We start from the raw sequence: 15,059 nt of genomic DNA on the forward strand, positions 1-15,059 counted from the left end.
AGTCAAAGAATTGTCCCTATATGCTCACTGATTAATGTGCCAAATATAGTAGAGTCCAGAAGCAACATAGTTTTCCTATTCAAGTCTATTTCCATATTTCTAGCCTTTATCCTTTTTTCTAACACACCTCTTTCAGAAAAACAAGTCATTCTGTACATCTCTCCCATCTTTCCATCTCTCCTCTTCCTCACCCCCTCCTGTCTCCACTGTCCCTCAACTGCTTGTTCTCATAGTCACGGTGACTATGTGAGCTGAAAATATTACCATACCAAATGAAAGACAGAGGGTTTTTTCCCCTTTCTTCTCTTTTCTTTTCATACAACATTGCTCTACCTTCCCTCCCTCCCTGCCTGCTAATTAGTCGAGGGACTGGTGTTTGGGAGTTAAAAGAAGAGTGTGCACATTCATTCTACTCATACAAAAGGTTTTGATGGCGCTCCATCATCTACATGCTGCAACAGAGCAAAAAGGAGGGCACATAAAGAAGATTGAGTTTGTGCAGTTTTAATTCGGTTTTCTCTTATTTGCGGTTGGCCGCTTTAAGCTATATTAAGAATTAAAAACAGCATTTATTTTTTTCTTGGAGTGAAAGAGTTGCTCTGTCAGTGCTGAAATGTGATCCTACACACTCATTCCTAAATCTGAAAGAATTTTCTTTTTTCATTTCATTTTGTGGTGTGAATACAGTGCTGGTTTGCCCATTTTTTTCTATTCAAATCAATTGTATTTTAAAGATAACCAAGTAAATATGAAAGGCAGCTATCAAATTATGATCTGGAAGGGAAAAACCATCCAGATTAACCTCACCTGATCTAAAAAAGTAACTGAACCTGCAACCAAATAACTGCTGTTGCCATCAAGCATTTGAAATAACTAGCACTGAGTCTTTTTAATCTCCTTGGAATTCAGTATTCCACACTGGGAGCTTTTAGATTGGAAATGGCCAACCTCATGCCATACCACATTAATTGAATTTAAGTCAGGACTTTGACTAGGCCACTGCAAAGACTTTTTTAAATGAGTCTTTCAGAAGTAAACTTGATCTGGGATAACAGGTCAAGGCATTGCTGCATCACCCAACAACACTTGAGATTAATGTGATTTTGGAACTAACAATTTTTGCTCAGTATTTTTCTTACTGTTAAATTAACACAGGCATTAACTGAGGCAATTTATGCCTGCCATGCTTTAAATGTTCTGGATACTTTTGTGACATCCTGAGAGTCATTTTGGTTGTTTGGCAACTCCAGAGAAGTTTCTCCACTGTTTCATGTTTTGTCAATTTGTGGACATTGGCACTCACTGTGGTTTGCTGGAGCCCCAAAGCCTTAAAAATGTATTTTAATCAGACAGCTTTGAATTATGTTGTTTTTCATGAATTTATAATAGCTTCCAGTTTCAGTTTTCCAATAAAACAAAATAAAATTAGGTTAATCACAGTTATTTCATAATTTATTAAGAAGAAAGATTACTTCTTCACATAGGGCTAGGACATTTTGGATTGGCTTTTCCTTAATAAATTAAATCATACAAAAAATAATTTAGTATTAACTCAGGTTATCTTTGATATTAGTATTTTTGCACTCTGTGATTAAAATGCAAACAAAAAAAGTAGATCTGTAAGGCACTATTTTTTTCACTGGACTGCAAGTAGTTCAGTTTATAAGGCTTGAAAACATCAGTCTGTGTAATCTATAATGTGCTTCACTTAGTGAATTGAGTTAATGTAATAAATGAACTTTTCAATAATGTTCTAATTTATTAAATGGGTCTGTAGATGAAATTAGCATTTAGTGATGCACATTTTCAATGAGAGAGCTGTCCATATTATTCCTGGTACAGTCAAGACAGTAACTGTGTGTGTGTGTGTGTGTGTGTGTGTGTGTGTGTGTGTGTGTGTGTGTGTGTGTGTGTGTGTGCGTGCGTGCGTGTGCGCGTGCGTGCGTGCGTGTGTGTGTGTGGGGTAGGCGGCACGGTATGTGTGTGAATCAAAATGTTTTGGACTGAGAACCAGAGGAAGGAATAACATCTTATTTTCACTCCGACTGTTGTGACAAAACTTGCTGAGTGAGGAGACCACTCTAATGGATATGTGGACATTCAGATGGCCTGTCATAAGCATCTGTGCGTGTGTGCGTGAGTGTAAATCCACTGGGAACACTCATCTTATCCTAAATGCCATGACCAATTTCACGCTCTCGCAGCAAAGGTCATGGCACTGGCTTGTGTGTGTGTGTGGGAATGTTTGTGTGTACACATCAGTTTCCTGTGTATCTACAGAAAAGTTAACCCGGTTAACCCGAGCGCAGGTGAAAATCTGCTGCTGATGCAGCCGTAAGCAACAGAGAATTGGGGCAACACCACTTAACGTCAATAGCTATCAGACTCAGTGCCACACATTGGTACAAACTCAAATAAACACTATTTTCAGTTTTTAAATGACAAAACCTGTAATTGATCAACTTGAAGTGAAATCTACTTGGACACTGTTAAAAACCTTGCTATTCCCCACTTAGTCCTTCTTTCAAACCTGAGTTTACTGAGTGACTTCTTGTTGCAAAGGTTTACAAAATTTAACAAAAATGTACATACGTCAAAATGCATACTCACACGCTCTCATAAAAAGACACACAAAAACGATTATATCACCATTGGGAGGTTTGCAATAGAAGCTGATGCAACTATCAAATACATGCCTTTAGGGTAGAGACAAAAGGGATGGCTTAAAGCAAAGTTAGCTCTAATTTTTTTTTCTTTTTTAAACACTGAAATGTTATATTTCTGCACTTAGTAAAATGAAACATAATATTAAGCATAATCCCATTACATTTCATGATTAAAATAAAGTGAGCACGATCATGCAAAATTCATGATATGATATATCTTTCAGCCTCGACTGAATCCAGTGGTTGTAGCAAGATGCAGAGACAGAGTGACAGAATGAGAGATCAAGTCTGACACAGAGTGCACATAAGAAAGAATCAAAAGACAGAGGGAGAAAGTGGGCAAGCGTGAGCGTACGTTTGCACACATATGGGTTTCGGCATGTGTGAGTGTGTGTGAGAGAGCCAGTTTAAGTGTGTGTCTTCTAAGGCCCCTGTTGATCATTTTGACACATGTCTGAGCATTTCTGTCACTTTAATGTCACTGTGGAAATTCTACAGATTAGTACAACATCCTTCATGGTACTAGGCCGATCCAAGTCAACAGAAGGCATGCAATATTAAACGCTAATATTCCCCACAGCCTTTTATGCTCCAATATTACAAAGACAGAAGAGAGGTCTTGAATATTCACTTGGAGAGATGGCATGGACAGGTTTAAAAGAAAAGTGCACACAGGCACCAAAAGAAAGAGCTCTTTGTAGACAAATGCACAGATTATACTCTAATGTGTTTCAAATAATCAAAGCTCCTACAGAGAATAGGTCACATAAAAACATGTCCATATTGCTTAAATCTGGAGCATCTTCAACAAAAGAAGTAATGTATTAGGGGGAAAAAAAGAAAGGAACTGCTTGGGTGGATGGATTAATCTGAGACTGATAAATATAAAGAAGGAAGAAAAAAAGAGTCAAACAGAAAAGAATTAGACACTTAGAAAGTGCAGGCATAAAGAGTGGGTCAGGGTGGGGGTTATAGAAAACGGTGGAGTGAAATGAAGCAAAAGACAAACAGAGGATGAAAAAAGGGCTGATTAGAGATGCATGCTGGGGGAATGTCATTGTTCTAGTCGATTTGAGACATTATTTAAACAGCGACTCAGGAGAGAACGACAGAGTATGAGAGACAGAGAGTGATCAGTAAAGAATGGAGGATAAAGGTGGGACAGGGACCTAGAGAGCGCAGAGACAACTGCAGCCTATAAAATCATGAATAAGTGAGGACGGTTTTTTTCATATTAATACATAGGCACTTGTGTATATCTGGATGCAATTTCCATTATGACTTCTGTTTGTTGATTTGATTCTTTTCATTTGAACAGATGAATGGAAAAAGTATTTCTTTTACTTATTAATCTTCTGGAAAAAAAATGAATTGGTTCGAAATGAAAACTGTAAATAGACACTGATGTTCTCTGGATCCTCTACAAAACAGTAAAAGCAACACTAATGCACGGACACTGGGCATGAATGATGCATCCGTAGTAAATAATGCAGGTTGTCCTGTGTGACGGTGTGTTAAAGCAGTCACACCTGGCTATTTCATTGCTGACCAATGGAAACTTATGCTGTTATAAAGTCTATAGTGTCTTTTTGTAACTGTCCATTCCAGAAATGGTCGTTCGGATCCAACCATTATTCTACAGCAAACAATAGCAGTTTGTAGGTGTTTATTTTTGCAACAATATTGTTGGCTTAAATGAAACAAATTAAACAGTCTTTGTAATAGTAAAGTGTCCCTCCCCTGCAATTCTAGGATGTTACATATATCATTTTTTTTCTTGTTCTGAAATTATTTAGATCAGATTTCATGTAAACCGAATCATACGACTCTCTCTCTAATTGCATAGATAACCAGATCTATTCATTTTAATGGTTAAATATATGTGATGTACATCTGGATCTAATTTAGAAATGTAGCATCTGGAACTTCCCTGTTAAGCAAACGAGTGCTTCGGATCTGTATTTAAATAGAAGGGAAATTTACAATCTAGATGAGACTTGTTAACATGAACTTTTGATATATTCTCCACAATTTGTTGTGTGAAACAATGTCAAAATAGCTGTGAGGTCTGCTCCGTTTGTGTGGTTATGACACATTTGCTACTCACATTGCTTCCGACTGTGTGGCTCTCAGGTAGACACAGGCAGCGGTATGGGGTCACACTGGTGTCACACTGGTCTGCATGGCCATGACATTCACATCTGCTCAGGTGACAGAAAGAATATGGTGTGAGGATAAAGGCTGCAACAAATACAGAGAGGGCCTAAAATGTAACAACATAAGTTAAGAACATACTTTCCAATTAAAAAAAACAGCAATGAAAATATTAGACATGAGAGGAACACTCTCCCACAATGTCTGTTCTGATTTCCTTCATCCTTAAAACATCAGTAATTCCAACGATAAGAGGTCATTAAGCATTAATAAATGCCACTTCAAGCATCATCAGAGTAATGTAGGAGGTGACAGACAGTTCTATCATAACACCGTGTGATAGCAAAACACACACACGCACACACACATTTTATTATTCACTCTGATATTCAGTTGCATTGTCTCTTTCATCCTTCAACAGTGCTAACACCTGTGACACTGCACAGCCTTAACAGTATTAATGAATTCATTTCAGGAGATGTTTTAGCAACATTGCTTTATCCTATAAAAACCTTTTGGTGAAAGAAAATATGCAAAGATTGCAACTCTAGTTTAGTAGGAAGCATTTTACTCATGGACCACCTCTTATGCAATACAAGTATATTTAAGGGCTGCACAATATTAGGAAAACATCAGATGATGCAGGTCAGTTTTGGGTTGATGATTATGATAGTGCTTTACAAACATATTTTAAACTAAACACTTTTCATCTTAGGTTCAATCCAGCTATCATAGAAGAATATTTTTTTATTTTCATCTCAGCAACATTGGTTGTTTCATCTTGCTGAATCTCCTGTGTTAGCAGCTAAACAGCTTTGCAGTAGTTGCTTTATGTCATATTCTAAGACAGGTGATTTCTGACTTGCACATTTGAAGAGTATATATATATATATATATATATATATATATATATATATATATATATATATATATATATATACACACAGTCACCCGAGACTGCAAAACCCGACACACCAACCTGTGCACCGCTTGGATTGATTACAAGAAAGCCTATGACTCAATGCCACACACTTGGATCATTGAATGCTTAGAGATGTACAACATCAACAGGACTCTAAGAGCCTTCATTGCAAACTCGATGGGGCTGTGGAAAACCACCCTTGAAGCCAACTGCAAACCACTTGCACAAGTGTCCATCAAATGTGGCATATACCAAGGAGATGCTCTGTCCCCACTGCTGTTCTGCATAGGCCTGACTGGCTACGGATACCGACTCAAGAATGGGGCCACAATCAGTCACCTCCTCTACATGGATGACATCAAGCTGTACGCCAAGAACGAGCGAGACATCGACTCACTGATCCACACCACCAGGATCTACAGCACTGACATTGGGATGTCATTCGGACTAGAGAAGTGTGGCCGGATGGTTACAAAGAGAGGGAAGGTCATCCACACAGAAGGGGTCTCACTCCCAGAGGGAACAATAGCAGACATAGAGCACAGCTACAAGTACCTGGGAATACCACAAGCAAATGGCAACCTCGATGAGGTCACAAGGAAAGGAGCCACAGCCAAATACCTCCAACGAATAAGGCAAGTCCTGAGAAGCCAGCTCATTGGCAAGAACAAGATCCGTGCAATAAACAGCTATGCCTTACCAGTAATCAGATACCCTGCCGGAATAATTAGCTGGCCAATGGAAGAGATAAAGGCCACGGATGTTAAGACTCGGAAGCTACTAACCATGCATGGAGGGTTCCACCCCAAATCCAGCACCCTGAGACTGTACACGAGCCGTAAGGAAGGAGGCAGAGGACTAGTGAGTGTGAGAGCCACTGTCCAGGATGAAACATCCAAGATCCATAAATACATCAAGGACAAAGCCTCAACGGACGATGTGCTCAGCGAATGTCTCAGACAATGGGGAACAGAGGACGAGGTGCTGGAGGAACCATCATGGGAAGACAAGCCCCTACATGGGATGTACCACCGACAAATAACTGAAGTGGCTGATATCAGGAAATCCTACCAATGGCTGGAGAAAGCTGGACTCAAGGACAGCACAGAGGCCCTCATCCTGGCCGCCCAGGAACAGGCACTAAACACCAGAGCAATAGAGGCTCAGATCTACCACACCAGACAAGACCCAAGGTGTAGGTTGTGCAAGGAGGCCTCTGAGACAGTCCAGCACATAACAGCAGGGTGCAAGATGCTGGCAGGGAAAGCATACATGGAACGTCATAACCAAGTGGCGGGCATAGTGTACAGGAACATCTGTGCCGAATATGGACTGGAAGCCCCGAGGTCAAAGTGGGGAACACCCCCAAAGGTGGTGGAGAATGACCGAGCTAAGATCCTGTGGGACTTCCAGATCCAAACAGACAAGATGGTAATGGCGAACCAACCGGACATTGTGGTGGTGGATAAAGAACAGAGGAAAGCCGTTGTGGTGGATGTAGCAATACCAAGTGACCACAACATCAGGAAAAAGGAGCATGAGAAACTGGAGAAATACCAGGGCCTCAGAGAGGAACTGGAGAAGGCCTGGAAGGTGAAGACCACAGTGGTGCCTGTGGTCATAAGGGCCCTTGGGGCAGTCACCCCCAAACTGGAGCAGTGGCTCAAACAGATCCCAGGAACAACATCAGACATCTCAGTCCAGAAATGTGCAGTTCTAGGCACAGCCAAGATACTGCGCAGAACCCTCAAGCTCCCAGGCCTCTGGTAGAGGACCCGAGCTCAGAGGATGAAAGAGACCACCCGCGGAGGGTGAGAAGGGAATTTTTTTTTTTATATATATATATATATAGTAAATACATTATATTTTATATATACCATATTTTCCAGACTATAGAACGCACCATACTATAAGCCGCACCCACAAAGTAAAAAAAAAAAAAAAAAACTGGAAACGTACATCATACATAAGTCGCACTGGGCTATAAGCCGCTGGTATCTCCACCGCTCTCGGTTTTCCACCTTTATAAATCTGCTATTAAATGCTCCATAATGGCTGTGCAGCATCCAAAAATGTAAACAAAGCACAGGCAAAATTTTATAATGGTAGGACCCAAAGGGTTAAGGACACAAAGGGTCTCCTACACCAAACCATGGATTCGTTCACGCCAAGTTTACGTGCAGATCGATAGCCTTCAACTTAAAAGCTGAATCATATGAACTTCTTCGTGTGGTTTCCATGATGAGAGGGTATGAGTTTGAAAACATTTCTCCGTCATGCCTGCTGCTAGCATGTGCTTGTTCTAAATGAAAATTAGCACTTTCTTCTTTGATTTCCAATTTTGACTTCCAATGATTCACTTCCTGCTAGAGAGCCCCCTGGTGGCTGAAGAAAAACCCATACAAAAGCCGCACCGGGCTATTAGATGCATGGCTCAAAACGTGGTTAAAAAGTAGCGGCTTATAGTCCAAAAATACGGTAATATCCATTTTCAGTCACAACATATCAGTGAAACCCTAATATTTTTCTTCCTTTCTCCTGCTACATTTATGTTTACATGAATCATAAAGAATCAAGAAATGACAGACGAATAAGACAGAAAGGAGTGACATGGATGGATGAAGATCACACAGATGAGGTTTCAGCAGCATTAAATCTGGTTCTCCTACTTCACTGTAACAAGCTCCTAATTAAAACAGCTTAGAGGGAGGGAGAAGGAAAGAAAGAGAGATGATTGCCTCCTGCATAATCCTATAATTACCACAGTCATAAAAGACAGTCACTATGTCAGTCACAATGTCAGTCTAATGAAAAGATGTGTTCACAATTACTCTCAAAAACCTCTGCTGAAACCCAACAGTCTGTGTGGAATAATTTTTCAAAACTGTGCTCACTCAGTTCTTACAAATCAGTATTGAGGAGACACTCCAATATTTCATTTAACCAATTATGACACTTAGAATAGCTTTGGTAGGAGAAGAGTGTCTTAAAGCTGCAGTAGGTAACATAAAATAAGTTACCTACTGCACTCCTCACAGGGTCCCCTTCACTCTCCGCTGCTCTACAACTCCTTCCCACTGGGGAGCCTTCAGTGAATGTATGGTAAATATGGCCAGCGATGACAGCAGATTAACAGTTTTCCTGTTGTTTCTCCACCATTAGCACGGGTGCAGCAAACAAGAAACCTTGAACTTATACATGCTGCTTAAACTGAGCAGCAGCACTTACACAAACAGATCAACAGCACTAAGACCTTCCTCCTGGTTCTGATTGGTTGTTTCTAACTCAGAGCGGTGTATTTCCACAGACCTTTTTTTTTTTACCAGATTATTTGCCTCATATGATACTGTCAAGGACATAGTGACAGTTTTAACAAAAACAATATGTTTTTATAAAGTCATATATATATATATATATATATATATATATCATCTAATGTCTATGAAACATTTCGCACAAAATAAATACCTTATTTGTTTATATTTGAGATTTGTCAACTCTTGTCTTCAGGAGATCTACATATGACAAGCTTCACCCAAAATGAAACACATATTCCTACAACACTAAACACAGATGCAAAATATATATAACAAAGTCAAATTTGTACCTGCCACTTATTGTGATTTCACTGATGGCAAAGTGTCTGTGTCGTTGGTTGACCCCGACTGCTGCGGTGTAGTATTGCCCTTTCATATGTATTCTGACCTGTGCAGCTTGTACCACTTCTTGCAGGGCAGGAGTTTTGTAGAAGTCATTATATCCTGGTCTCAGATGTGGCTGTGTGGTCAGCAGACTGAAGGTGATGTTACCTCCTACGAGTGGCACATCACTGAAAAAGTATTTGTCCAAAAACAGAACACAAATCTGTGAGTTTTTCATAGATTACAGCATCAAAACCCAATTGTCCCTACATGAAATTAACATCCAAGTTTAACTTTGAGATGCACTAATCAGGATTCTCAGCAAGCTCCTTGAACTTTGTTTCCATATGTTGTCAGACAGTGCTTTTGCTTTTAAAGGGTTGAAGCTACCAGGTTAGCAGCTTCAACACACAGGTTGATGCTGATCGTGATGAAAAAGACTCTGACATGTTACATTGTTCCAAGAGCCTTTGTTAGGGTTTGCAGCACATCTTTGGTAAATTACTTAAACACTGTTTAGGCCAGGGGTCACCAAGTCCAGTCCTCATGGGAAACCACCCTGCAACTTTTAGATGCATCTCTGCTCAAACACACCTGGATCAAATAAACTGCTCGTTAGCACTATCAGCCTATTGCAGAGCTGAATGAATGCTGGTGAGGGAATTCAGACATTTTGGAGCAGAGATGCATCTTAAAGTTACAAGTTAACGTTTTAGAATTTGGGCTCAGATAATTGAAACTGTGTTCTGTTGCAAGCTGCAGACAATATGAGCTGCACTGCAAAATCCTGTGTGAAATGTTAAACATATTTTAAATAAAGTGGTGAAAGTTTCCTGAGAATGATTGTCTAATTTGGCTACTGAGTTTATTTTTATGTCTACAATCTGACATATTCACAGATATGATCTGTCCTCAAATTAAGATGTTATTTATGTGAATTGATTTGCAGTCTGCACTTCAATTGGCTTACATACAACAAAAACAATGGAATCCAAATTAGTTAGGCACAAGTAGAAGGTGTGCTTAAGTGAATTTCCCCAAGTCCACCAGTATTTGGAGAAACCATTTATTTTTGCAAAATTCAATAAATCTCCAAGGAGAAAAAATTATCGCATGAAGCAAATTGATATGTTGATGCAATTATGAAAAACTGAGTGTGTTATTTTGTTGACAAAGTGAGGTTATGAGGCACTCATGCCAATATTACTAAAATGATCAGAGCCTAGAAATGTTGTTTGTGGCATCATCTGTCAGTTAAGTGAAAAATGAACAATGACTGCATAATCTGTGATCTACTCATACCTGTTCCCTCTATTACCAACCAGACACTTGATGCCAGCAGCTCTGCCAGAAATTAGTGAGATAAATGGTAGCTGTGTACATTTTGCAGGTCCACTATTGTAACTAGCGCCAATACAAAACTGGTTGCAGCTCATGTGCCAAAATAACTCTGCAAATGGTTAACTTCATAATAGTTAGGGTGCCACTGAGTATGTATATGTATTTATGCAACTGTTCACCTGATCCCTCTGATTCATTTGACTCATGGCTTTTGTGTGACGTGTGTGACTGAATGATTAGCATATGTTTGTAGAGTGTAAATGTGTATTTATTTAACATTTCTTTGAAAAGATCAAAGATTGTTGAAGGTTTTGTAATAAGTACTGCATAATTCACACTAACACGCCAGAAGACAAACCCACACTCAAATTTTACATCAGCAAATGATATCTTAATCAATAAATGATTTTTCTTCTACATATTTCCAAAGAGTTATGTTAACAATTACAATGACATGACACAGTATGTTTTTTGAATCAGAAAAGACTGTCTGATTACAAGCCTTTATCTAGTATGACGTATGAAAAAAAAAAACAATTTTTTTTCATAAATGGTGCCAATCAGTCTTTAAAAACTGTCAGAATAGACATGGGAATCTTTAGCTGTTGGTCAAAATGGTCTTACCAACCTGGGCAGCTGCAGACAGTTGACTGAGTCTGGTCTGGGTAATGGTCCATTGTTCTGCATATTAAACACATTGCAGTTTCTGGCCATGTACTGCCAGTCCAACCAGGATTGTTCTGTCATATTATCAATCTCACGTTGCAACAAGTCCAGCTTTCTTCTCTGGATCAAAACTGACTCAGGTAAAAGTCCCCCAAACTGAACTATAACATAAAATACCTGAAATAGAAAGAGATATAAGTTAATGGGGATGATAAATCAGAGCACCTACAAAGAGAATTGAGGATATAGATTTTTTCCAAATTCTACCAAACCTTTTGTTGAAAATATTCACCACTATTTTTTGTTTTCTGTTGCAGTTTTTTGTTGTTGGGTGATTTCTTTGAATTGTTCTATTTTCTTTAATATTTGTCATATTTTAGTCTTCTGACCGCATTTCTACCAGACTCTCTGATCCCCCTGCTTCTCCTCCTTTCCCAATCACCAAACCTCTTCTATGTCTGTAATTCAGACATAGAAAACCACCTTCACCACTACAATTCATGACAGTCTCTGAGTTTCTGGTTTAAAGGTGATTTAGTTTTATATCATCCCTTTGGGTGATCTGTCACCAAGTCAATTCTGATGGAGTTGACTTGCTGAAGTACTCACCTGTGGAACCCTGTTCATAACTGTGCAAATGGAAGTTGATGAAAAAACTAACAAAGCTGCATTAATTAGAAACTTAATTCCAAAATATGCATTTTGAGAAACCACAGTTTCTACGCAGTGGCAGTTTATGTGTTACTGCTAGGCCCCTAATTTTTGTTTAAATTACAGTATGTTGCTTTACACACACAGGAGTGGGTTTCTATCACATATAACGCATGTGCATGTTTGTGTGCATGAGTCTTATCTGCCACTCCAGTGGGCCAGGACTCTGGGTTACGCAGCAGGGAGTGCATTAAGCCACCAAGGCTGCTATAACCTACTCCCATACAAAACTCAAATACCCCTGACTTCAGAGAGTGTCTTTCATGTTGGGACTTGAGTTGAATGGCCACATGAGGACAGCTTCTAAAATCCTGCACGCACACATATACGCAGTATGCACATCACAGAGAGGAAGAAAGAGTCTTCCAGTCACAACAACTCCTAAATCCAATAATCTATATATTTCTTCTGCCTTTCTTTTCCTCTGTGCTCCAGCACTTAAATCACCCACCATGATACAACCTAATAAACAATCTGTGTGGTTCAGTGGATTGTCTCTAGTCAAGATGACAATAACAGTATTAAAGTTTCAGATCACATAAAGTTGTTGTAGTTACATTACCTGGTATTGTCCATTTGCCAAATCCACTGTAATAGTGACTCCTTCATCTAGTTCTTGTAAACTCATGACCTTAGATAGCCACATGGTGCCCATGTCCTGGTCATTAACGTAACTAAGTGGATGAGCGTTGAGGTTCAGCCTCAGAACCCTGTCATTAGTCGTGTCCTCAACAGCGTTAGGGATACAGTACCTGTAAACAGAGCATGCATCAAACAAAGTTTCTTCAAAACCATAACATTAAAATAACTAAAACTTAAAAATTACATTTTTACTCAGCTTAACAAATGTTAATATAGTTATATATTTTATTATGGCTTGATTACTTGTGTCAATGGCAAACTAACTGCATTTTTTTTTAAAATTTATTTTAAAATGAGTTCAAACAGTAAAACATGTTCAATATAGCTGCCTAACAAACACACTTACTGACTAAGTCTTCCCTTTTGGGAATTGTATTTAATTACATATAGCTTATCTTAATCATTTTGAAAGCTCTACTTTGTCTCTAAATACACAAGGCATTATGGTGCTTCACCTCTCAACTAATGGGTGAACTCTGGGGTGGCTGGGAGGGCAGCGACACTCAGACTGGACATGGAGCTTCGGCAGGACTCCAGAGTGCAACTGGACTATTTCCCTGTTAGCACAACAAACATCACATTAAACTTTAATACACTACAAAGAAAAATTATATAAAGGTTACCAGAGACATGAATTTGACTTATTTATATTCATGAACATTTTGCAGTACATAAGTTTTATTTTTAAGTAAATGCAGTAGTCTGCCCAATACGGTGTTGGAACGGAATAAAGTTGCAGCCAAACAGAATCTCACTTATTAACCTTTAACTCTGTGACACAGCCTCAAAAACACATAATACACATGAAACAACCAAGTCAGGAGAGCTCCATGATGGCATAATCTGAGATCTGCCTTTTCTTAACTGGTAGAGTAATAAGAAAGGCAGCTAGTTACACTGGAACTGCATCCACCATCACCCACATCACACCATTTGCCAGCTCGCCTTTGTGACTACCTTTCGGTCCTGCTCACAGACTTTTTAGCTGTAATTCAACAAAGAAATTGCACCTCTGGCTCTTCCTGAAAAGGCTGCCAAAAAATGGGCTGTCAACCTCCAGCGCATGTTATTTGGCTTTTTTGATGAATTCTTAAACACGTGTAGATCTAGAAATAAATGCATAGTCCTCCTTGGCTCCTTCCTTTTATCAGTTTTTCTTTAATAATTGTATGGTGCTCCTCTGCTTTTGTTATAAAATGTATTTTAATGATGAGTGAAATGATAAATTCCTTTGAACATTTTAAGGTGTTTTTCCCCCTTTTTTCTCAACAGTTGTTCACTGCATATCTCTTTATCCAACTCACCTGTTGGTCAACGTAGCGGGATAAAATCTAAAATCCTGCATCTGCCCAATGAACTGATTAGACCCTGGAGAGATGAAAGCAGAGTTGAAAAGAACATAAAGAAGGTGTTAATGGGTTTGTACTGAAGGCAGTAAGCGAGAGGATTTCACAGTGTTTAGAAGATTATCTTATCAGTTTCTTAGAACCCACTAAGTGAGGCTGCCAACAGCTGCCTATTATGGCAAAGATTTCAACACAAAGCCAAGCAGAATCTGCCACAGAACTCATTTGTCTCCACTAGAGAGCAGTAAGGCTTTGGAGGGCAAATTCATTGGCCTGGTAATAAAATTCAGATTGAAGACAGTCTGAGCTCCATAAAACGTTGTCAGACTTTCCTAAAACCAATAATTCCTTCATCAGGTTTCAACAGTATCAACTCTTCCAAGCTCTGTATTGATAAAACAAATGTTTCTATAATGTTGGCATGAAAATAACAGATGATATACAACATTAAGTAATTCAGGCTGGATAAATACAGACCACAGACCAAAGTATGACAAAAGAGAAAACACATCAAGTCTTTATTCTACATAAAAAAGGCAGACATTCAAATAATTGTCAGATCAATAACATGAAGGTTCTCAGTGAAAATAATGTGTTACTGTCAGTAAAGTAGGTGAGCACATTAACTTTAATGTCATTTGTTCTACTCACACAAAAAGTGATGCAAAGTAATATTCTAGGCTTGGCAAAATTAGTGTTTTTATCAGAGTCAGGTGTGTTAATAATGCTCCATTATTATAGAAAGATCAGCATGCTGTTTCTTTCTATAGTTTTGTAAAACATTTTAACGCATAATGAGAAAAGGTAACACTACTTGCGTATCATATAATACAACAGAAATACAGAGTAACATTTTTTCTGTTACAAAATGTGATGCGAAAACAACAATGAAAGGAATTACAGGGAAAACTACGAGTATTATCACACTAACACTGTGGAGTGCCACTACATTTTGTATAATACTCTCAGA

The 15,059-nt window shown here is 38.8% G+C and overlaps 1 protein-coding gene across 1 annotated transcript in view; it reads right to left on the reverse strand.

Moving 5' to 3' along the window:
* Window positions 1–15,059, reverse strand: part of ush2a (Usher syndrome 2A (autosomal recessive, mild)) — a 194,849-nt gene that overhangs the window by 157,920 nt on the left and 21,870 nt on the right. The window contains exons 6-11 of the mRNA XM_088004375.1: window positions 14,048–14,111; window positions 13,199–13,300; window positions 12,664–12,853; window positions 11,353–11,567; window positions 9,350–9,571; window positions 4,774–4,867 (exon numbers count right to left, since the gene is read on the reverse strand). Coding sequence (XP_087860501.1) covers window positions 4,774–4,867; window positions 9,350–9,571; window positions 11,353–11,567; window positions 12,664–12,853; window positions 13,199–13,300; window positions 14,048–14,111 — 887 coding nt within the window. The remainder of the gene's footprint in view (window positions 1–4,773; window positions 4,868–9,349; window positions 9,572–11,352; window positions 11,568–12,663; window positions 12,854–13,198; window positions 13,301–14,047; window positions 14,112–15,059) is intronic.

This window comes from Poecilia mexicana, unplaced genomic scaffold, assembly GCF_051168715.1.
Source record: "Poecilia mexicana isolate PSO_F unplaced genomic scaffold, ASM5116871v1 scaffold_3, whole genome shotgun sequence".
NCBI classification, from domain to species: Eukaryota; Metazoa; Chordata; class Actinopteri; order Cyprinodontiformes; family Poeciliidae; genus Poecilia; species Poecilia mexicana.